We start from the raw sequence: 25,118 nt of genomic DNA, 5'->3' as shown, positions 1-25,118 counted from the left end.
TAATGTTTAGAAAGCATTACAACTGCATTTTTTTCCATTGCATTCTATACAGACAATTAAAACAGGGCAAGCCTGTGTAGTTGTATGTTCATGCCAAGGTAAGATATCCATTTGCCGTCAGCAGCCAGATGATAATTTTATAATTTTCAAATACCGCTGCTATACATATTTAATGCCAGAGATTTCATAATTCATGAATACTGGAGTGCTAAAAATATTTATTTAAAATCTCTCTAAATTCTCCTGAATGAAGACACTCATTTGAAATGTGTTGAGCCGTAAGTGTCTTTAGGGGAGACTATCTAATGATAAAAGAAGGTTCGGAACTGCCATGTATGGCGATATAAGGCAGGAAAGAGCCCCAGAAATTGCTCCCTTATATCGTCTTATGGTACCAGGAGAACAGTGGCACCTTGAGATGGCTGTGCGGAATCTCAGCCTACTTACCAAAATTTGGTTTTTAATAATTCTCAGGAAAGCAAATAGGAGCCATCCAGTTTGTCCAATAGATTCTATATATTATTAATCTTGGATGAAATATAATGCTTGAAAATTAGTTTGCCCATTTTATGTGTGATTGGTCTACAGATGAAACTGGTACTATGATCACTGTCATCTATTTTTCTTATAATCACCAAATGTGCCCTAATCTTCCTTCTACATTTTCGATACCTTAAGATTAAGGTAAGTTTTATCCATTCAACATTTATGTGTTGATCATCTACTATGCATGCAGTCCTATGCTGGGTATTTTGGGGCAAGGGTAAAGAAAGTAAAATTTTGCTTATCATCCAGGAATTTTAATTCTATTTTGGGGACAAAAGACATTTACAAATTTAAATAACTTTTTTAGATAGCACTCATCTTCACTATATCAACGTTAGCAAAGTCAAGCGGTAGAAGATTACTGAGAAGGAAAGATCATTTTTATTTGGGAAAATCAGAGAAAGGATACATTTGACCTTAAAGGAAGGAATTCAATTCTGATAGGTGAAGAGTGAGAGGTAAAAAGGTAGAGGAAGAAATGTAAGAATTATATTTGGGAAATAATTAATCTGTAGCAGAGAATTCAAGGATAGGTGTCAAGAAGTTAATATTGCAATACTGTGGTGGCCCAATAGTGAAGAGCTTTGAATACCAGGGGTGGCTTTTTCCCCTCCCTCCCGTACTTCCCTTCCGCCTCTGAGAATTGGGAGTCAAACTAGGTTTTTAACGGGGGAGTAGCATGATAGAAGTGTTTGAGAAAGTCAGTCCAGCAGCATTCTTTTTTTTTTTTTTAAAGATTTTATTTATTTATTTGACAGAGAGAGAGAGACAGCGAGAGAGGGAACACAAGCAGGGGGAGTGGGAGCGGGAGAAGCAGGCTTCCCGCTGAGCAGGGAGCCCGATGGGGGACTTGATCCCAGGGCCCTGAGATCATGACCTGAGCTGAAGGCAGTCGCTTAACCACTGAGCCACCCAGGCACCCCAGTCCAGCAGCATTCTTTAGGATGGACTAGAGAAGGGAAAGACAGCACAGGGAGCCACAGTCCAGTAACAAAGTGATAAAGACCTGAACTAGCATGATGGTGGGGGTATGACAGCAATACATGCGAAAGATAGTAGGAAAGAATGAGAATCCACAAGCTTTGCTGATGAACAGAGCACAAGGGTAGTAGAGACGGTGCAAAGGGTAAGGAAGGAGTCAACGATGGCTTGGATGTCAAGTCTTTGCAATTATAACAATGACTCAAGTCAATGACAGAAACAAAGGGAGAAATGAGATATAGCACTTCTCAGGAGAAGCTTTTGACTTCTACTTGAGAAGGAGGTATAACAACACGGGGAGAACGGGGGCATCGATCTGGAAAGTGTCCACCAAGAAGGAGAAAATGATGAAGAAGGGGGAACAGATGTCAGGCCTGGAAGCATAGATTTGTGACACATCTACACAGAGATGATCATTCAAGTTATATAACATAAGACGAGGAGAAGCTAAACAGTACACCCATATTTAAGGGGTTCGAGAAGAAAGAGGGAATCAAAAAGTTAATGGTGAAAACTCAGTTAGTGATGAAAGAGGCCAAACAAGGTAATGAATGGACACGGTGAGCAGAGCACAATTGTTAAATGCATGGATGCCGAAATCACAAAGAATGGTTTCAAGTCCCAGCCCCAACCACAGGCCCTTAATTAGCTTTTCTAAGCTTCACTTTTCTTATCTCCAAAAATGAGATAGTAATACCTATCTCTCAGGGCATTTATCACCAACTGACATGTTAAACAGTTGTTTACTTGCTTATATATTTATTTGCTAACTTAATGTCTCCCCACTGGAATGTATACTCATTGTCTAGCCTCAACTGTTTTCAGCTCTTTAGGAAATGAGATATTAGTTGCTTCTTTGTTATGCAGTCCCGGATGCCAATTCTGGGACCACAGGGAAAAATCCCACTGAACCTCTTGCTACATACCCAAAGTGTTCAATAACTAATATTGAACAACTAATAACTAATATTGCACACCTAAAATGTTCAATAACTAGTACTATTCCTTTTGTGAGGAGAGTAAAATTTCAAAAAAGAAGAAGAGGTCAATGATGTCAAGATGCCATTAAGATTCATCAATTAGGTTACAACTTTTAAGTATAGTTTCCATAGCTTTACGACAAACACAATATGCAGCAGAATTAACTGGTGATGTCCTTTCATTCCTTCTTTCTTTCCTGTTTTTCCTTTATCTATATCCATTTCTCCTTCCCTCCGTCCCTTCCCACCAACAGACATTTATTGAGGATTCATTATAAGCCAGGCACTATTTTAGATCCTGGGTATGCAGCAATGAAGAGACAAAATCCTTGCCCTCTTTAAGAGCTTAGATTTAAATGGGGGGAGAGAGAGATTCATCATGATAAATAAGTAAAAACATATGTTAGATAGTGACAAGTGGTAGGGGAAAAAGAAGGCAGAGTGGGGACAGGGAGAGTCTGTGTGGGGATGTATTTCATTTTTAGATAGGTCAACACCTGAGGGGCCTAAGGGAAAATGTCATGCAGATACTAGAAGCAGAGAGAACTCACACAGAAGAACCAGCAAATGTGCAGGTCCTAATGTGAGTGGGTGCTAGTGTGCTTGGCAAAGACATAGTCATGGTGACAGTCATAAATGACGATGTCAGGAGGTTAAGGGGGGAGAAACAGAAGGGCAAGGACTTAGATTTTTACTCTGAGATGGGAAGCCATTAGGGAATTGTGAACTTGAGGGTGGTATGATCTGACCTTCAGTTTTAACAGATCTCTCTGGCTGCCATGTTGAGAAAAGGGTTTAGAGGGTATAGCAAGAATGGGGTAAGGAAGGAAACCGAGGCACTTCTTGGATAACTAATAGCACACACAAGAGATGATGGTGACTTGACCGGGACAGAAGCTACCAAGTTGGTGGGAGGGAATCAGATTCTGGAGGATTTGCTGACACACTGGATGTGCGGTATGAAAGCAAGAGGGGAGTCAAGAATGGTGGCCAACTTGTTGGTAAAAAGGACTGCTGTTTACTGAGGCAGGGAAGACCGCGGGAGAAGCAGGCTGGGGTGGAAGAAGAGGGGCTCAGTTCGGAGAGGTTATGTTACACGTGAGAAGTGCAAATGTGTTTTGCAGTTGAGAGTAGAGGTCTTGGCTGAAGCTACAAATTTGAGAGTCATCCATATATTTATTTTATTAGAGGGTATAGGATAATCATTCACTCCTTCAACCACCACTGAGTGTCTGCTGTCTGCTATCAAGGCAGCCAGTAAAATTAACGAATTTTTCCAGGGGGAAGTACAGGACAGACGATGCTCATTTCATTATTAATTCAATAAATAGTCACCTGAGCTCTATGCTAGGTAAGCTCAGGGGTCTAGAGACAGAAAAAGCTGGGTCAGAATTCTAGTTCTATAGTTACTGTATGGACTTGGGTAATACAAGTTAAGAACATATTCTAAGCTTTTCATGTGCATGAATTTATTTAAGCTGTGCAACAATGATGTAGACATTATTACCCTTATATTACAGAAGAGAAAACAAACTTAGGATAAGCTTAGTGGGATGACCAAAAAAGTGGGCTCTGGAGTCTGGATTCAGAGCGGCTGGCTGAACAGTTTTGACTGCGACTTCCTAGCTCTGCAAACGTGGAAGACTTGACTTCCCCATGTCTCAGCTTCTCAACAATGAAATGACAGCAGCAGGATCTACTCATAGTGCTGTTCAGAGGATGAAGGCACAGTAACACAGATCAAGGATCTAGCACAGTACCTAGCATATCATAAGAACTCAGTATTCACTGATTTTTATCAAGACCATTTGTCTCTTTTAGAGACGTAAGAATTTAAAAATTAAATAAAAGATGGTCTTCAAGCCCAAGCAATAACGATCACCTGCAACTTTTTCCTTCAATGTTCTAAGACATGTTATTCGAGGGTTTAGGTGACTTTCCGGCAGGGGGTTAAAGAGGAGGATGAGTACTGCCTTAAGTCGAGGCGTAACAGTTAAGACTCGGATTTATCAGAGGCAGCATTAGATATCTTGTAATGAAGATCAGGGAATCTCCGACTGGTCCCCAAGTCATTACTTAGGCAGTGGAGCTGGCCACCTAACTCTTTAAGGTATCTCCGTGCATCTACGGAAGTGGTACTTGCCCTCAAAGTATTTATTAGCTGGGCTCTAGAGGAGGGGAAATTTTACATACTGGGATCATGAGATAAAAGTAATAACTCAACAACGAATTATGTCAGAGTTTGTAGACAACAGGAGAGTGAATCGGACCCAGGCTACAAAAACTACCTACCCGAAGGGACTTCAGTATCTTATTTCCTGAGCGTGAGGCTTTAATTAAGTGATAGCCTGCTTGCGTGGGCAGTTGTGTCTGTCCTCATTCTAGGACGCCCTCAGTAAGCTACCAGATCTTAACCTGCACAACAAAAGTGCCACTCACTGAAACAGTTGTAACAGGAAAGGAAAGCAAGTTGATGGGATTTAAAGTGTTACAGGCCACCGAATCACTGACTACTTGGTGAGGGCATGGAGAGAAACGTCATTCTCAACAGGGCTAGAGCTGTGAAGCCATATTAATGAATCGGTTTTGAAACATGAAGGCTGTTCATGAGGATTTTTAAAAATCTTCTGATTTCCTTAGGAAACCTAATTCAGAAAGAAGAATCTTCCATTAGGTGATTTTCAGTTCTTTCGCTTGCAGGTTTATTTCCCAGGGGTACATAATTTTTAAGAGGCTCTTATCCCTTGATACCATCTAGCTCCTTATCCCCTCACAAGCACAATAAACTTTTTGAGATATACACAAAAACAAAAGATGTTGAAGAACCGGCATTCCCCTCACCTCTGGGGACTAAGGGATACTGCAAACTTTTACTCTGAAATATTTTTCTCAGCATTTCAAATATCTAATTTATTTTCAATGCCCATCAAACAAACAAAAATCGAGTAGCAGGATCAACAGGGTGCTAGCAAAAATAAGTGGCTCAGATTATGATTTGGAGAAATCTTAGGACTCAGACAAGAGCATAAGAATAAATCATTTAGAGAATTAGCTATGTTCCAGGGTTCATTAGTTCTAATTATCCCCCAAATATGCTTAGCAGAATGCACTTGGGTCAGCTGGGACTGACACACAATGGGGTAGGCAACTTATAAACTCCTCAAAGCACAGAAAGAGTTCATAAAACAACTGCTTGTGCATTTAGATTCATGTGATAACACCTCTTATTGCATAAGCCACCAGATAAAACAGATGGGGCCGCTCTTCACTTGAGAATGTTTCTTTTGTGAAAACACTGGACTTCCCGATTCTCCATTTGAGACGTAAACTGCAAGAAAGCCAAATCTGAGGCCGGCTCTCTGTGTGTTTTATTGCCTTGATGTCACAGCAATAGTAAATAATGTATTAATGAAATATCCTCATTTAGGAAAAAAAAAACCTGGCAAATAAAAACATGAGCTTCCACTCTGAGAAGTTTAAGGCCTTAAAATTTATAACGCATCACATAAAAAGTTTTTTGCTTTTTTTTTTATGACTCGGTGCATTTTATCAAAATACTTAATATTGGTTACCTTTTACTACTTAATCTTCTGAGTATGTTTTTCCAGCAATGTATTCATTACTTAAGGAAAGCTCTTTACTCTACATTCACCAATTCACTCTGGGTTATTGTATATTCAGATTTAGGCATTGCTTTTGAAGAAAATACTAGAGAAGAATGGGTCCTTATTGGTGAAACTACTTTAGCTTAATAAAATGTTTTCACATTGGCTTTAACTTATTTAATATACCACTCTTAAAAAGCCTTTGCCTCTGTTCATATTCAGTTATTTAGAAACTACTGTTATCAAAAATTATCACCAAAATATTAGTGGATCAATATGAAACCTATTCCAATAACATTATAAGACTCTATGAACACATTTATTTACATTAAAAATTGTAGACAAACAATGGTTGACAAAGCAAAACTGATAAATAGGTCAAAATATATAAAGTACACTTTACACTAAATGGGGCTTATTAGTTACACATTTTGATAACACCATAAGAAACCAGTATTAGGATTTCAAGTGTTTGGCAAAAAACTACACAAAGGCTGTGGAATATTGAGTGAGTTTAATCTATCCACATATCTTAAGTGGATTAGCCTCTTTGGATACTTAGCTGAGCAAAAATAGTAGATTCATTATAGTTAAATTCCATTTTGTTATGAATGTTCTGTATACATGCTATAACGACTTTTAAGAAAGAACTATTATGCCTGTTAATTCTTATTCAAAACAATAGCATTAACTTATAAGTCAAACCACAGAAAAAACAGCTAAAAATGGTAAAATAAAATGAGTTGGAAACATTAAAGAGTCATGTACTTAGGACTCCATAACATATGTTTAAACACTATGGTATTTGTTGGCATATAGCTCAGCATTTATCAACAGCGTTATGGAGGCACCCCCCCCAAAACGAATTTGACCGTGTTTCACTTAACAGAAGCCTCTCCACTCTACATTCCCCAATCTACTCTGGAAGTAATGAATTTAGGCAAGACACTTGAAGAAAATGATGTATGAGAATGGGTCTTGAATGGTGAGGTGACTTAAAATATGTTGTTAATGTGATGGCTGAAGGTCAGAGCATATTCAATTTGATACCTTAAATGCTGAATTTAAAGGACTTGTTTCTGTTAAAGGAGTAAGGCTATACAGAAGACACCAAAAGGTGAAAGTTTCAAGGAGAAAAGATTTTGGTTTAGTATTGAGAAGAGTTTTTTGGGACACCTGGCTGGCTCAGTCAGAAGAACATGTGACTCTTGATCTCGGGGTCATAAGTTCGAGCCCCACGTTGGGTGTAGAGATTATTTAAATAAATAAAACTTAAAAAAAAAAAGAAGAGCTTTCTAACAATCAGAACTGTCTGTAAGTGCGAGTAGCTATCTGAGTAGATAATAAAGTTCTCATCAGTGGAGGTAAAAGTAGAGGCTGGATGACCGTTCCTTAAGTAATGTCATAGGGAAGATTCAGACTGTTAAAGAGGAGGGCTGCATTATGTTCTCCTTAGTTTCCTTCTTGCCCTGATATAAAATATCTGACTCATGGAGTAGAATTAGGTTCTTCCTCCCAGTACTAGTTGCATAATATATTTTAATGAAATGGCCATTGTAAATTCTACATAATTTTTATATACAGTGAAATACTTGCAACTTACTAAGCATTAGTATTGATTGGTAATTATAAGAATTCTATAATTAAAACATATAAAGATGGAGCATTCACAACATGAACAGACATATCATTGATAAAAATCCTTATATTGTAGTATCTGTACCAAATAAAAATTTAGTAAGGAATAAAAACAATTGGCATCCAAGTAGCTTTCTTGGAAACAACTGTATTTTAATTTATGATAAAAGGGAGTTTTTAATGTGTCCTAACTGAAAGATGTACAATACTGTGGCTTGTATAACCCATTGATGTCACAGAGTAAAATCATATGTATAAAAAAGTATATGGATATTTTATTCAAGTAATTGAATTGTTTCTCTTCATCATTTTTATGAAGGTATATCCCATTAATCTTAGGTTTTATCATGAAATGTTTCTTTAGGTGGATTAGCCCAATTTGATGTTCATTAAACAGTACATGTATTTTCTAAGTAGTTTCTCCCTATGTGATAGATCAATACATTATCATAAAATAAAAATTTATAACATAAAAAGTGCCTCACTAGTTAATTAAAAGCCTCCTAATAAAGAACTTAATCTTTAGAACTCATGAAACAATCATATTCTTAACGGAAATGTAAGCCTGGTAGTTTCTTTTCAGAATAACACTTACTTATATCCCAGTAGCAGTTGCTAAAAACTACCTCTAGACAGCACAGACGCGCACGCCTTCACGCACGCATGCGTACATCTACACCTCTGCCGTATACAGTCTCGATGTTGCAGTGCTGAAAGCAGCTCTAGTCAGACAAACCTAGTCCTGCAATTACTTATGTGACCCTTGCTAACGCACTTAACCTTTCTAAACCTCAGTCACCATTTGTAAATGGGAACTAATATTTGTTGTGAAGATTAAATGTGATCAAATACTCGTAAGGTTCGGTCCCCATTCCTTATCACCTGCTACTCTCAACTCACTGAATTATTATATGCATTATCAAGTGAAATAATGCATGTAAAAATCTTTTGTAAATCCAACAGAATGTTGCAATTGTATTATCTCACTTAATAGGCAGTTTATTCCCTTCGTTACATCACGGTTAACAGTGTTCATTATTATTATTTTATTATTATTTTTGCGGGAGAGAGAGAGGGGGGTGGAGGGGCAGAGGGAGAGAGAGAATCTGAAGTAGGCTCCATGCTCAGTGAGGAGCCCAAGGTGGGGCTCAATCTCGGGACCCTGAGATCATGACCTGAGCTGAAATCAAGAGTCAGATGCTTAACACTTAACAGACTGAGCCACCCAGGCGCCATTACCCTTCTGAATAATCCATGTAGGTGTTACGTATCGTAATATAATAACAAATTTCTACAGAAGAAATTAGCAGCTTAAAACAAGAGATCAAGTTTGAAAATTGGGAAAACAATCATTAGCAACAATTATTCTCTAAATTGTTCTGGAATGAATAATCCACAGAGTTTTAAAGAAATAATGTAACAATTTATCTCGAACAGGCTGGGCCTATACACCCAGCAGGAGAACAGAGGCTTTACCACTCTTTACTCAGATGAAGAGGCAGAAAGAATACATTTTCCCCTCAAAATTCCACCAATTCTAGGCTGTTTTCTAGCCTAAACAATTTGGATAGTGCTCTCAATAATTCACACTACATGAGTTATATGTAGAGTTCAAATGCACCCTCTGGTGCGGCTGTAAAGTATATTTTCCCTAGAGTTTCTCATTTAAGAATATTACGGCTTTTCAGGGTAAAGCCATGTAAGTGATACCAAAATTGGAAAAATTTTTAAAAAGGGAGTCCGTTATTTGATATTGTTCTGGTTTTTGTTTCTAAAGATACAGATATTGAAACTATCACAGCTGATAATTTCATTCTGACATGAGTTGAAAAGGTTAAGTTACTATCTGAGGAAAGGTAATCTGGTTGCCTTTCACGGCAGCCTGCAAGCTCTGCAATCTGCATAGAGAGGGGCATTTGTCATCATTAGCCGAACTGTGACAGCTGGCACCCAGGGTGTCCCAGAATCGAGAAGTGGCAGAGAGACCCTTGGTTTAGGTTGCCATTAAGTGGAGTAGGTTTCTGGAGGATCAAGTATATTTTATGAAAAGCTCTGTGATGTAACTAACAGCAGTGAACGTATCTGAATTTTCCATAACATGGATAATACAATGATAGCACATAATTAGCAGGTTGCCTCCAGACAACAAGATGCCAGATTACAGTATGAATAAACATCTAGTGCCTGCCACTTAGTGAGGGAGAATTGTTTGCAGCACCCAAATAGCTCCAGCACACTGTGTTTCTTCAAGGTTGGATTAGGGTGATCAACGCTTAAGTATCCTCAAGGAAACAGACTGAAGATGGAGAGAATAGTTCTCAGTTGTCTTTTAAATTTGGTAGTAAACAAAGCCCAATGTCTCAGGAATAAGCTCAACAGCACACACCCATTATAGTACCCATGCTTTTGATAACATGAATATGAAAATTGATATCATTCACACAGATGCAATCCTCCAGCTGTCTGAGGTGTCTGTAATTGGTACTAAGTCTTTAAAAATAATCCTCGGCCGAAGTTTAAAATCAGAATCCTTTTTACCAAAACGAGGGTTACTAACTATGGGTCTGAAACAGTTGTGATGAACACATCCAAGAAAGGAATTTTTACGACTTTACAATTTTATACGTGTTTGTCTTGTTGGTGCAAAACCATATAAAGCAAAAGAAAGTGTTAAGTTAAAAAATAGGTTGACCAGATCTTTGGAACATAAGAGTGCTATGACCCCTTTAAAAAATCATCAATGTTTGCAAATATAATCAATAACACTAGGTTTTATATTATTATGTAAACTAGTTTTCCACAAATAAAACTAATTTTTGTGTTAATGTAAAATCTATGCAAATACATGCAGTCATTTATCAGGAAGGCTGACAAGCATTCCATATTGGAGGGGGAAATGAAACTGCCTCAAGAATAGAGGCAATTAATTATTTCTGTATTTTTTCTTCTTCTGTCTTGAGGCACAAAAGTTATCCATCCAGTTAAAACAGCAAATGAAATAAAGAGATTTTTTTTTTTATTTAAACACATATGGCTTTTGCCTGCAATACTGATCACCACAAGGTCTACAGATGCCCGTGGCTAAATTGTACACTGGCAGATGCACACAAGGGAAAACTGTGCTAATGCAGCGTGGAGAGCAAAACAAATGAAGAACTGAATTTGCTAGTAAAAGAAAAAAAAAACACAACAAAAAGCAAAAACCCCCAAACCAAAAGAAACCCTAAAATTCTCTCTCCCCCTTGGCACCCCCCAGCCCCCCCATCCCCGACGCAGGGAGTTATGCAATTTGGTTATCAAACACAGGTTCAGGTTGCAAGAAACTTAACTATCCTCTGTTGCAGGAAAGCAGAAAACAAGTTTAAATCCATGAAAGTGTTTTTATGGATACACATGCGTATTATGTATGTGGGGGAAACTGAGCAGTGTATTTGTATTTATATGGACAGAATGGCTAGTGACATTTAAACTTCTCAATTTTGCAATTAAAAGCTTATGACATTCAAACCTGCCCTAGTATATATGTCTGTATAAATACTGTCAGAAGTTCCAGTTATTATTATTATTTAAAAATCCGTTCAGCGTCAGCTCTTAAGGTATCACTGAAAACTATATAGGTTATCATGGACCAATCTTGCAGATGTGATATTATATCCTGATGGCCGCAGGAATCCTGTATTTAGTAATTGTTCTCCTTTAACGGGTTAAAATAAATGTATAGAGGCCAATTCAATCTTTTACTATCTGAAATAGTGGGGTTGTATGTGTGTGTGTGTACATTCACAGGCTATTTTGCAAACCATAAAAAGAGTATACTTTCTAAAAATGGCTTAAGATTATTAAGAAAGCAATAACTTCTTTCTTAATAGGCCTGTAAACATGCATAACATTAAAATTTCTATTGTAATTGCCAAATAAAAATATAAAACAGAAAGCATTTAAATAATTTTATATCTTGGAGAAAGAAACAGAAGACTAGTTGTACTACTCCGAGTTGTAGAAAGGCAAAATACTTGAAAGAGCATCATGGTCAATGAATATGTCTGCTCTCCTACAATTTAAGCATTCTTTGTTTGGAGTATTTATAACCATCAAAATTTAAATGACAATGTATATTTATATAAAATTAGGATTAGAAGCATATGTTCCAAGAATGTGTATATGTTAATTAATATTAGCTCTAATAAACTCCTTGGCCTTGTCCCCCACCATTCAAAGGGAGGATTAATTTACTGAAAATGTAAAGAACAATGTAATTTAAATACTGAAAGGAGATTCATTTCTCCAGTGACATAAAGCTAGTAACATTACCAATATGCCTCAAATGTTGCTAATAGGAGGAATCCCTGTTTCTTACTATATATTTTGATGTGCAAATATAAACTATATTCATAAGTCTAATACACACATTCATGCCAGTGTAACAAATACTAGCAGTTCCTTTGAAAAATAAATCTTTTACCAAGCATTAAGGTGACACATATTACGTTTAAACAACTTTCATATAAAACAAAAATTGTAAACCTATTGCTTGCCTATCTGAAATATTTCGTATTCTGCTTCTACTTCAGTGTTAGTGGATTAAAACCAGCCTTAAAATAGAAGCGAGATAAAACAAGAAATTCTAGAGGAATAAATAAAGATTTACAACCTAAAGATTTTTTGATACAAAAGTAAAACACCCAGATGCTTATAAATGAATCATAAAATGTATGAATTAAAAAGTAAAATAGAGGCATGAGGAAACTTTTGTGGCAATGGAAATGTTCTATGTCTGTGCCAGATGTTCTATGACTGTAGATATTTGTTAAAATTCACAGGATGGTGCATTCATATAGAAAAACCATAGAATAGAATGGTACTGTACACAAAATACACATCAATAAACCTGACGTAAATAATAAAAAATAGATTTCACATAAAAATAAATGAAAGCTATACTTTCTATTTCATTGGTTTCACAATTTTTTATTAGAAAGACTATGGTCTTACAAACTCTGTGCTCTCATGCTTTTGATCGGGATGTGTAGATAAAATGAATAAACATGTAGATTAAAAAGTATTAACTACTTATTAGTACTTTGACTTGATATTTTTGACAAATCATGGAAACTTGGGCTTTTTAGAAATAATACGCATTTGTATACTAAAATGTGTATTATTGGAATAGTGAAAATAATACATAAGTGGAAATGAAATTATTATTTATGTGGTGTATTCTCAGATGTTTATATCTCTCATATGAAAAACTATAAAGGAAATTCTTATTCATAAACTAATTTCCTTCTTTTTCTATAAAGCATTTATTTTATTACATAAAATATATATTATAGGAGGTAACAGTTTTTTATTTAATGTAATTATTCTCTTAAATTATTACTCCAGTTGCTGATCATTAAAAAAAAATAAATCCTAGTTTAGAGGAATTGATTTGTTTATTAAAAAGTAAGCTCCAAAACTGTAAATTAGATATAGAAAAGGTTATTTTAGATAAGCAGTTACTGAAGGCTGATTATCTACATACCATACTCTAGTCTCAAGGTCACGTTGAATATTTTCCGCGGCTTAATCACATACAGTATGGGACAGTAATGAGAGTTATGCAGTCCTGGGTGACCCACTACAGATGTACAGATTAAGACACTAATCGCATCTGATTCCATTGTTTTCTCTAAGTGCAATAAAACTCTAATGCGCTAAGAGTACTAAGGCTGTGGTCACATACACAAATGTCTATAAATCCGCATGAATTGTGGGTTGAGGAATACCTAGTTTTCATATATTCATAAAGAAAAGAACCGCGTGAGCCCATTTATCTCGTCAGAATATTTCTATAATAACCAAATGAAAAATAGAGGCTGAAATCGAACAAAACGATTTTGAATTTTCTACATCATAAAGATGACAGTGACTTTCTGAAGGATCTATGAGGACCTGGAATATTGGAGTCAACACTTCCTCCGTAATAATAAATAAATGACTAGCCCCAATATCCTTAAATTTTTGGAAAGAGTTAGAGATCACAGTCTATTTTGAGCATTAAGAAAATCTTTTGGTTAATAACCTTCCCCCCCAATTTTTCCGTTTACGCATGCAACTTAAAATATCCTACACCTCTATGTAAATATTCAAATGAAGTGGGGAAAGTGAGAGGATTACCTAAGTCATCTTTCAATTTCTTCTTCTACCAAAAGAAACGTTTGGTCAGAATTACCCAGAATCACTACAAATGTGCATATCCAGCAGTGGTCATAATTCTGGTAAGTTACACTTTTATTGCCCATCTTTAATCTCAAAGTTACTTTCTGTCCAACATTTATTAGCACCAATAACAAATTTACTAAGCAACACTGTAGGGAAAAAAGTGGTCCCCACAACAAATGCTGACTATAGGATGGGTACCAGGGGGATGAGCAAAACTAAGGCCACAGCCCTGATCATTGAAGTGGAGAATTAAGGAAATAATTTTTTGAAGAACTTCAATTATCAGGATGCTCTAGTTGAAACAACAGAACAGGGTCTAAATTGTGTCAACAGTGACCTCAATTCTCTGCTTTACTTTGTCATAAACCTGATATTAAAATATGAAATAATTGTTTTAAGGAATCATTGAAACTTTTGAAGCTCTCAAGTTATTTTGTTTCAAGTGTTCTTATACAAGGAGTCACAACAGGAAGAAAGGTAGAGATGCCATCAAATTAAATTACCAGAGAAACTCCCTCTACTTTACTTTATTTAATGTGACACATAAAGAAAACCCTGCACAAATATCTGTCTTTAATTTCTCTAGTGTAAAAAAAGAAATATATTGTGTCTGGCAGAATGAAGCAGATGAAATAGCCTGGGTGCATTTAAAAAAACGAAGTGGGGGGAGGTAGAAATCAGATGCGTACAATGAGCCTTCAAAGCCACTCCAGCAGTAGGGATAAATAATTTAATAAACTCAACTTCATATTCTTTTTATCTCCCCAGTGTAATAAGCACATATTAAAAAAATAAAACTTTAAGTTCATGAATACTTGTGAATAGAATAGCAGACAGCCAGGAAATATGAAAAAACACAAAACAATATCTATGTGAGCATTTAACATGTATATGCATATTCCCTAACAGATACATTTTTCCAGATGAAAGGTCACAATGACTTAAATTTATGAACATGTAATTCAAATTTAAATTAGTTTTTTAAAAAAAACAAAGAAACCTTGCATTCCTACATTTCTCAACATAATAGTTTTTCTTTAAACCTAATAAGGTGACTATTTATGCATTACTTTATGTATCCCATATAAAGTAAGTAGGTTTACAGAAGGGGGCTAAATTACTTAGACAATACTTCGGGAAAAAAAATATTTTGCCATTATTATTTTGAATGTCTTGAAATGTTAAGGATCACAATATTTGTTTTATATTCATTAATACTACTAACATTTACGATAATGGTGTGTTTGTGACTTTTTGGGATTCTTTTCGTAAATGGTGCATTTTAAATCAAGGCTGCCTAGTAACCTAAGTAAATGAAATGAAAAAGTCAAGTCAGTTAGACCTTAAAATCCCAAATATCATTCAAATGTAAGCATCTCAAACTATCATTAAATCATGAAATTTTTGGCTTTTTTTCTTCAATTAGGTCAGTTTTCTTCAATTATCATTCTATTATTAGCTCATGTCAAAGATGCCTGCACAGCATACCACTGAAAACAATTAAGCATTTATATCCTAAAGCATGGGACATACACAAGCTTTTATTCTAGTACTAAGATTATATTTATAGTAAAAAAATAATATAAGACTGGGATCATTAGAGTTGTTTTATAACTTCTCACATAAGTAAATAAATTGATTTTAAGCTATCTCCAGGTTAGTACATTATCATTTGAAATAACCAGTTCAATAGGTCAAAGGGTGTTTCAAAAAATTGTTATAAGTTACTCCCACAAAACTATCTCCAAAGCCTAGATTAAAAGTGGCCGAGTTACATAAAAATATACTATATATTTTAAATTCCTCTCTATAGGTCATTTCAATAAAAAAAATAAGGGATAGAAAAACATAGTCCTCGCATAGTTTAATTTTCCTTCAACAATGAGAGGTGTCTAAGATCACTGAAAGGATTCAGCTACAGAAGGCAATTCATTTCAGGTGTTCAGTGTAATAGAAAATCACTGTGTTGCAGCAACAAGCAGTACTTGCACTAGAGTATTATTCTAGGGTGCCCAGTTCACCTACAGTGATAACAGCGGGTGGGTGAGTCCTGTGTTATGCAAATCACTGTCAGCTCCCAATGTGAAGGGTGCTGGAGGAAGCAGCTCCGAAAACACAGTCCCGGCGTCCTTGAAACAGAATGACTTCACTTCCCTGCAACATTGTAGGACTAACGAGTTTCGTGGTCCTTTTCTCACCATCCATTTTGCTTCTGCAAAGTGCAAACCGTTAGTGAAAAGGCCCCGGTTACACCAATTAGTTTGCACAAAGTGCTTCGGTGTTTAGCTTCGCTTTAACCCAATTAAGCCGCACAGTGAGCCCCGAAGATGCGCCACCTGCGCGCCTGGCTCCAGCGAGGCCGGCCCGGCGCCCCTCGCGTTAGACTCAGCCCGACCGCCGCCCCACGGTGCCCCCCGAACGGCTCCGGGGCCTCCGCGTCCCAGGCTGCACGTCCTCGGCAACTGGGGACACTTGCAGGTGGCCCAAGAAATCGAGTGAGGAGGTCCTGGCCGAGCAACTCTGCTCTGAACCCCGGGGAGAGCGCGCTGGGCACAGGGGCCCGCGGCCCACGATGAGAAAGCGCGGGGCTCGGCTGCGACCTCATGTGGGCCCGGGTGGCCGTCGGGGCTGAGGGGTGCGCGCGCAGGGGCCGTGGCCTGGAGCAGATGTGGAGAACCCGAGGACACCAGGTAAGGTTTAAAATAACGGGCACACGGGGGTAGGAGGGGAAACCCATGGGACAGAGAGGGGAAAGAAAGATGGCTCGGGAGTGCGGGGCAGCGAGAGAGAGGGGACCTGCGCTGAGTGAGGGCCAGACGTGGCTTTTCCCCCCAGAGACCAAGGCACATCTTCCCCTTCTTGGCGGAGGGTTCTCTGGTTCTGATTTGCCTCCTCTTCTTCTTCCAACTGCCAAAAGGTAGCAGTGCATTCACCCGCAAAGCCTGCAAAGTGGGGAGGGGCTGTTCCCAATCCCTGCTCCTAAGGGAATGGAAGGTTCCTGGGGAATAGAGTAGATGGATGCCATGAGCCCCAAATCTACTGTACTGTTTTAAGCTAAATCGGAATCTATCACTCTTGGATAAGGAAAAAATAAATAATAGATGGCTTTGTGATGCTTGTACCTGTGCAAAAATAAATAAATAAATAAGCAAGCAAAAGCTGGAGTAAAAAGTGGGAGCCCCGAACAAGATCTTGTTGAAAGCAGCTCTGAAAGAAAGTGCCTACAGACCTGTTACCAGGAGTTATAGGATTTTGCTGGAAATATTGTTAATTTTAAAGAGATGGCATCTAAATTAAAGGTAAGGCATTAAAAAATCTGCCTAGGTTTTAAAACCACTACACTACATAATTCCTAAGTGGTATTTCTTTCCTTTCCTGTATATTAAAGACACAACTGGTATCACCAGGAAAAAAAAAACCCAAACCAAAAACATGCTCTACATAAATCCATTTCCCCCTCCTGTTTCAAGGTTCCAAAATGCAGAAATGTTGATTTCTTTCAAAGTTTTCCAAAATGATATTTAAATTTAAAAACCCTGGATGACTGCAAATTAGTTTTCTTTAAAATCTTACCCGATTTTCCCCTCAACCAAATCACATGAAATCATACAACAATTAGAAGTCTACCCTCAGGTCACCACTAAGGACACATAAGAGAGGAGGTATAATTATACATCAATAAGCAAGCGAGAAACCCTAAACCTGAATATTTTCAGAACCGTTACCTGCCAGTAGGTCTCATCTCTATGATCTTTCCTTAATTTCACATATTAAAATACAGCTCACTATGAACTCACATTGCAATAATCTCTCAATCACAGAGATAAGTTATTTTTAAAACATTTCTACCAGTGCGTACAAAACTTGCAGTCCTCATTATGTTGGGCAACTCTATCAAAGTACAAAGAGGGCTGCAGTTGGGGAGAGGGGGAGTAATACTAAACATTTTTTAAACATCCTAACTTAAACTGGGGTAGACAGCATCTAACAAAGCAATAATTTTCAGATTCCTTTCAACAACTGCAAATGAGGGGGAAAAAACAGAGATAAAACACTGCATAATGTAAAACAAAACAAAAACAAAAACAAAAAACCCCAACCAAAAACCCATTCTAACATACCGGAACATCCCCAAATTACACAGGCATCAGTAGTCCATCTAAAGCCAACCTGCATATACATGAAAGAGCAAACTCTCAACCTGCATTTAAAAAGACCGCAAGGATTAACAGACATTAATTATCTTACTCTAAATGCAAGTTACTGACTTTTGTTTTAGAAGACCCCATCTAGTTCACTAATTGATGGATGACCATTAATACACCTGTATTTGCATTTCCGCGGTAAAAAGACAAGCAGGGTTTTCAACACAGAAGAGAACCACTTTGCCAAGTCTTTTCAAAACGTCAATATGCTTCAATTAATACCAAAGCTGAGAGATTCCTCTTGATTTCCAAAACTGTCTAGGTGGCCTGGGTGGTTTTCTGCCGGCAGCAGCCTCCTACCTTTAGTTTGTGTGCCTATATCCACGAGGGGGGATTAATTAGCCGGGTTGGAGCTGAAGGAGGCTGTCGTGACGAGCCCAGTGGCGATTGGCCGCCAGCCTGCCTGGCCCTGCCTTTATAATTTCCACACGAGTGCATCTGGGCTCTTAGACAAACCAACAGCAGCTTCTTCTGACATATACACACGCACACTCACCCCCGACACACTCAGCACACTTTTCCTCCGTCTGATTAACAGTCCAGCACACACAATGATTACGGGAAAGCGTAAATAAATACGGAAAGGGTTGATTATTTTGACTACTGGAAGAGCTTTGCTGGGTCTCAGCGCAACTTTTGTTTTCATTACTGAGAAGGTGATCTCTCCATGCGTTTCTCTCACACAAGGATTCTTTAAAAGAGGAAGAAAGACCGAGAGAGGGGGGAGAACAATCTTTCACTTTAAGACCATCTGGGCTCAAAGATAAAAGGAAGGGGAAAGCAGCGGCTAGGACTCCACCGGGGCAACACATCGGAGAGCGTTCTGATATATTTCTGAGCGCGGCGGCCCGTTTCTCCACCGAAGTTGGCTCCAGCTCTAGCAGCCGCATTGGATCCCACAGCCTACTGCGAGACTCCGGTGTACAATCCGGATCTCTGCCCCAACATGATCGCGGCCCAGGCCAAGCTGGTATACCATCTGAATAAGTACTACAATGAGAAATGCCAAGCCAGGAAAGCTGCCATTGCGAAAACTATCCGGGAAGTCTGCAAAGTAGTTTCCGACGTACTTAAAGAAGTGGAAGTGCAAGAGCCCCGGTTCATCAGCTCTCTCAACGAGATGGACAATCGCTACGAGGGCCTCGAGGTCATCTCCCCCACCGAATTTGAAGTGGTGCTTTACCTTAACCAAATGGGGGTGTTCAACTTTGTGGACGACGGCTCGCTGCCCGGCTGCGCGGTGCTGAAGTTGAGCGACGGGCGCAAGAGGAGCATGTCCCTCTGGGTGGAATTCATTACCGCCTCCGGCTACCTCTCGGCGCGCAAAATCCGGTCCAGGTTTCAGACTCTGGTGGCTCAAGCCGTAGACAAATGTAGCTACAGGGATGTAGTTAAGATGGTGGCAGATACCAGCGAAGTGAAACTGAGAATCCGAGATAGGTACGTGGTGCAGATCACCCCGGCTTTTAAATGTACCGGGATCTGGCCAAGGAGTGCTGCCCACTGGCCACTTCCGCACATCCCCTGGCCAGGACCCAACCGGGTGGCGGAGGTCAAAGCGGAAGGGTTCAATCTCTTGTCCAAGGAGTGCCACTCCCTGGCCGGCAAACAGAGCTCGGCCGAGAGCGACGCCTGGGTGCTGCAGTTTGCGGAAGCAGAGAACAGACTGCAGATGGGGGGCTGCAGAAAGAAATGCCTCTCTATCCTCAAAACCTTACGGGATCGTCACCTTGAACTGCCAGGCCAGCCCCTGAACAATTACCACATGAAGACTTTGGTTTCCTACGAGTGTGAAAAGCATCCCCGGGAGTCGGACTGGGATGAGTCTTGCCTGGGTGATCGGCTTAACGGGATTTTGCTGCAACTTATCTCCTGCCTGCAGTGCCGGCGGTGTCCTCACTACTTCCTACCGAACTTAGATCTGTTTCAAGGCAAACCTCACTCGGCTCTGGAGAACGCTGCCAAACAAACGTGGCGGCTGGCAAGAGAGATCCTGACCAACCCAAAAAGTTTGGAAAAACTTTAGAGGACAATTTCAACAAGAGCCGAAATGTGATTACTCTTCTCAAAGACCTGATTCAGTGCAAAATTCCTGTTGGATTCCTAATATTCCACTTGTCAGTGCAAACAATCTCTTCCTTAAAAAGGAGTAACAATACAATGTTTAGGCATCATCTCACCCACCCCTCCAAGGGGAGAAAAAGAAGTAGGGAAAGCGGATGGAGAAAAACCCAAACCCACAAGTATTAGAAGACTTCTTTACAAAGGATTTCCTATCTCCCTTGAAAAGTACACAGTAACACCCGGAAAACAACCCGGCTGTAATGCAAGACCACAGTGAACACTCTGCCTAACTATCAAAGGATTATAGCAATCCTGGTGATTTAGGTGCATCTGTCTGTGAGTAAACACGATTTGGATATGCCATCTGAAGGAAAGTGTAATGTATATTTTGATTTGTAACAAATATTGTGATCTCACATTGTCTTTGAAAGTGTGGATGTTGGTGTTTTGTGATTTGGTGAACAGAAGTTACATTGCCGTTTTGGAGACTTCCAGACAGTTTCCACTAACAAAGATACCATTTAAAGGTAGATTTCCTCCTGGTACTTTTATCTGTCTTTGAAAGTGTCTGAACTTTAAAAAGTTTACATTTTGTTTCAAATATAATGCTTATTCTATTTCTAACATTCCATAAATATACTTGAAATGTTATTTAAATATATTCAAAGAAATTTGAATTCAGCTTATATAATAACGCTTGAATATCTGAATTATATATTTGAAAAATGCACTTGAAATACACTGGATAACTACTTTTGTGATTTAGATTTTAATTTCTGTTGCTGGTTTTTATTTAATTAGAAGCTAATAAATGAAGTAAAATAAAAGTTGTTGTGTCTCACTTTAAATTATTTTTCTATCAAAAGATGTAATGCTCCATTTTGAAAACTGAACCCACTCGAGTATTTTAAACATTTTGAGGAGTATGCTAATGAAATAATTAAAATTAAACCTTAATATCCTGAAGAAAACTCTTTGTACAGCTACAGAAGATAATGATTTACTTATAAGACTATTTCTTTCTACAACGGACACATTTAAATCTACCCTGGAAAGCTTGCTCTGGATTAGTACTTCTGTAGCATTTTCGATAATATAAGGAAAAAATATGTCATGGCGGTACAGACTGCTGAGTTAAAAATTAGACTAACTCAGAAAAAGTGAACTTAAAGTCATAATGAAATTTCAAAATTTGTATAACTATGCTAATCAAATAAAGATTATTTCTGACCATTTTATGTCAAATCCTATGTTATGCAGAAAAAGTGTTCCATTAGCTGAATAAGTTCATCAGAAATCTAAAATTGCTTTTGACTTCACAGGGCAAGCTAATGATAAAAGCGTAAAGACAAACTTTCAATTATTTAAAAATCAAATACACTACATTCAAACTCATTTTCAACGTTCCATCCTTTGGGAGCTGGTAGTGCAAGAAGTCCTATGACTGTCCTTCCAAGTATTTTAATTGTCAACAAGTGCTGAGAGCGCTAATCACCTGCAGGCCTTAAGGTAGGTAGTTAATTCAGGCAGGGATGGATTTTAGAATTTCAGTTCCTCTTCTACAAATAGTGTTTTATAATAGTTTATGTAAAAATGACATAAATAATAAAGTTCTGGATCTATGGGCACGCTTGTCTTTGATGATTTTAGAATAATTTCTTCTGATAAATACTGCAAAGGAAAATCTTTGTAAACTGATGCTTGAATATCTAACATGACCCTTGAATTCTTAACCTCAGAAAAAATGTTTACAAACCGCACAGTAACATAAAAGTTAAAACAACAAGCAAATTGGTTTCAATAGAAAGTGCAGAGGTGTAGAGCTGTCCTAATATCAGGTTTTAAAATCTACACGGTAAGATATAATAAACAAATAAATATTTATGTATTTCAAATTGTCCAAATAGGTGTTTTTCTGGCATTACACCCACAGAAGAACACAAATTTTAAAGATCTGATTGCTAGTATATACTACCTATATACGCTTTAAATCAACGCTTCTCAGAGAATCAGTTTCTCTTACTCTTAAATTCACATGTAAAACTCATTCTTATTTCAGGAGATGAAAAATGGATGTAATAATGGAGATGAATTTCTATCTAAATGCTCTCCCCTCCCCCCCCCCCCAGTTTCCTTACAACCTTTCAATGAATAATAACTCACATTGCAATTTACACTTTTGGAAATTAAAAGTCATCTTAAGATATTTCAGAAGACCCCTCCTGGTCTTCCCAGAGAGCCTGGGATACTGTACCCCCGAGACTTTGGAACAATTGGCTGACCTACAAAATTTACCCAAGTGCACACAAAGGCACTCATGGACAGACTGTCATGTGCATGCTCTGGTAACACAGGATTTGAAACCATTAATATCTTCTTCAATCCCATAAAAAAGAGCATGTGTTATTTCATTCATTTTATTTCCTATGACAAAAATGGAAATGTGCTCCCCCTCCCCCACTGTCATTTAAAACCAAGCAAAACTGAAAACCACTTCCTGCCACAAAGCCACTAGTACTGTATACGAATCACTCTAACTCACTTTCGTGTCGATCTTCTTGAAGGCAGGATCATCCTCATCTACCTCGAAGTAGATTTCTGTCGTGGTGATGGAGAGAGTCCCCTTGGCCACCACCACAGGAGCGATGAGCTGGGCTGGGGTACTGAGAACCACTGGGCCTGAAAGACAAGGGCACCGGAGTCAGGCTCAGTCCCTGGGGCCCTCTCCCGCTCCCTCCCAAAGGGTGCGGCAGGTCTTTATTTTTAAGATGCGCTAAGAAAATGGTGCCTGGGTAACGCGGCCAGCATCTTTCATGTGAGATAAGGTCTGCTTAGCTCTTGCACATTATCTTATATAGAGATAAATAATTCCATAAAACCCCAAGAGGTCAGGATGCCGAACAAGTGACCCTTAGCAAGCGAGTTAGTAACCTCCGCCTAGAAATCCTACAAATGCTCCCGATTCTCCATGGAGCACCGCCGGCTTTCCGAGAGAGACCGTAGGCAGTCAGCACTGCCCCCAAAGACCAGCCATCGTGGTAAAGCCGTTCCACTCGGCAGCGGCGTTCCCCAAGGATGGGCGGGAGGATGTGAAGGGGTATAGGATCTAAATATATAAATTCCACTGTACTAACGGGTTTGCATCTTGCAGGAAGATTAATACCGGCGTCCTAAGGCGCGCCACATCCACACACACGCACACAAGGATATTAAGTGCATTTCTTCTGTAGAAAAGAACAAAAATCGTAACAGTGATCTTCTCACCGACAATCAGTCAAAAGGGATGAAATTGTAAGACGCTTGAACAAGAAGATTCTCAGAAAAGCGTCTGAAAAGTACTATCTCTCAACTTTAGAAACTAGAGAAACTAATCTTCAGTAAAAGAGTTTAGAAAGTGTGCCTACTAAGGTGCTTACTTGGAATTCCCTCAATCTGAGTAAATGTTGAAAATTACGTATTAGAATATAAATTCAAGGAGGATGACTTAAATGCCCCTTTAAGACATTCTTTGCTATCCTGTACTTAAAATACAGACAAGGAAATCAGAACTTATTTTCTCTTTCTTTTTCTCTTTTTCTATCTTCCTTCCTTTCTCCACCCCCCCCTTTTTTGTAGCAAGGGCGCATTATGTTCCCTTTCATCCTCCCCCCCGCCCTGAAATGCATATAGTTAAATGAGTCACAATAACAGTAGGATAAAGGCAATAAAAAACCAGGTCCCTTGCAGCCGCTCAGGCTCGGCCCCTCCGCGGCAGCTCCTTGCCGTGAGACCGGCTGGTACCGCCACCGCCAAGGCCACTGTTAGCAGGCCCGACCCGGCCAGGCGCGGGGACTGCAGAGAAGTTCACGTTTTCAGGGAGTAGCCCACACCAAATCCGCGACCGTCCTGCACAAAGCCGGGCCGTTTCTGCTGCGGGAGGCACACTGAGGAATCGGCCGGCTTCTGTCGCGCTGAATGGGGTGGATAGGAAGCAAACTGTGTCAGTGTCAGCCTTCACCCCCGATCGTGACCGCCTGGCTCAGACCAACGCCAAGCCCCTTCTTTTAGTTTACGGCTCTCTGTCCCCCAGGAGCCCGCACTGGGGGGCCCGGGCCCTGGGCGCGCGGACTCCCGGCCTGGGTTTCCGCCGCGGAGCCGAGCGGAGTCGGGGTCCATCTCCGCTACACAAGGTTTTTCTTTCCAAAGGGCGAGGCGGTCGATCTGAAGCGCCACTTTAAAGGCTCATCAATCTTAATCTAGGTTGCTCAAGTAATTATGCCCGAATCTCTTGTACGATTACAAGTGGATTTGGGTTTCTATTCCCCAGGCCCTCCTTTGTGTTTATTGGAGGGTCTGTGCGCGCGCTCCGCGGCGCCTCCTGCCTCCCGCGCCCTCCTCGGAATCCCCCAACGCTCGGGCCGGTTCGAACCGCTCCCTTAACCCTTCAGCCACCAGGACGCTCCTTTGGATGCCACTTTTCACATTTCCTTATGGAGAAATCCAAAATCCAAATTACTCTTGATTGGAGCGAGGTGAGAAAGAAGGTACTGTGACATCGAAAACAGTGTCTTCTTATACGTCGTTGGGCCTTGCTAAAACCTCAGGAAAGTCGTCATTCTATACACAGGCCGCTAGTGATTTCTGGTTTAATAGAGGTTTCTGGCATTTGGAGGCGTAGAATGGTCACAAACATTTAAAATGGCGAACTATTCCTTTCTCTTAAAAAGTAATTTAACATATCCAATTAAGTTGGGGTGACATGAAAAAGAATCACTAAACACATTATCAAAACCATACACTCTGATTTACTGAAATATATTATGACTTTTTAAGGACACATTTCCGTGAACTTTTAACGGGGAACACATTCTCTCTACTTAATTCTCTGCCTTTCTGAAAGGAGACTGTGCTTCTGA

General features: G+C 39.1%; 2 protein-coding genes across 8 annotated transcripts in view; one reads left to right on the top strand and one right to left on the bottom strand.

Annotated features, from left to right (window-relative positions):
• The window catches only part of NBEA (neurobeachin), a 685,632-nt gene that overhangs the window by 174,885 nt on the left and 485,629 nt on the right, over nt 1-25,118 (bottom strand). For all 7 annotated transcript variants that reach the window (XM_088021800.1, XM_088021804.1, XM_088021803.1 and 4 more), the window contains one exon: nt 22,766-22,902. In XM_088021800.1, the coding sequence (XP_087877926.1) occupies nt 22,766-22,902 (137 nt within the window). The remainder of the gene's footprint in view (nt 1-22,765; nt 22,903-25,118) is intronic.
• On the top strand, nt 19,106-20,185 carry MAB21L1 (mab-21 like 1). Its single transcript, XM_028107240.2, has one exon. It carries the CDS (start codon nt 19,106-19,108, stop codon nt 20,183-20,185), a length of 1,080 nt encoding a protein of 359 aa, XP_027963041.1.

This window comes from Eumetopias jubatus, unplaced genomic scaffold (assembly GCF_037043125.1).
Source record: "Eumetopias jubatus isolate StellerSeaLion01/CBP00866 unplaced genomic scaffold, mEumJub1_p1.0 scaffold_3, whole genome shotgun sequence".
Lineage (NCBI taxonomy): Eukaryota > Metazoa > Chordata > Mammalia > Carnivora > Otariidae > Eumetopias > Eumetopias jubatus.
Note: the sequence above shows the minus strand (reverse complement) of the source record. Positions and strands in the feature narration are given on the sequence as shown.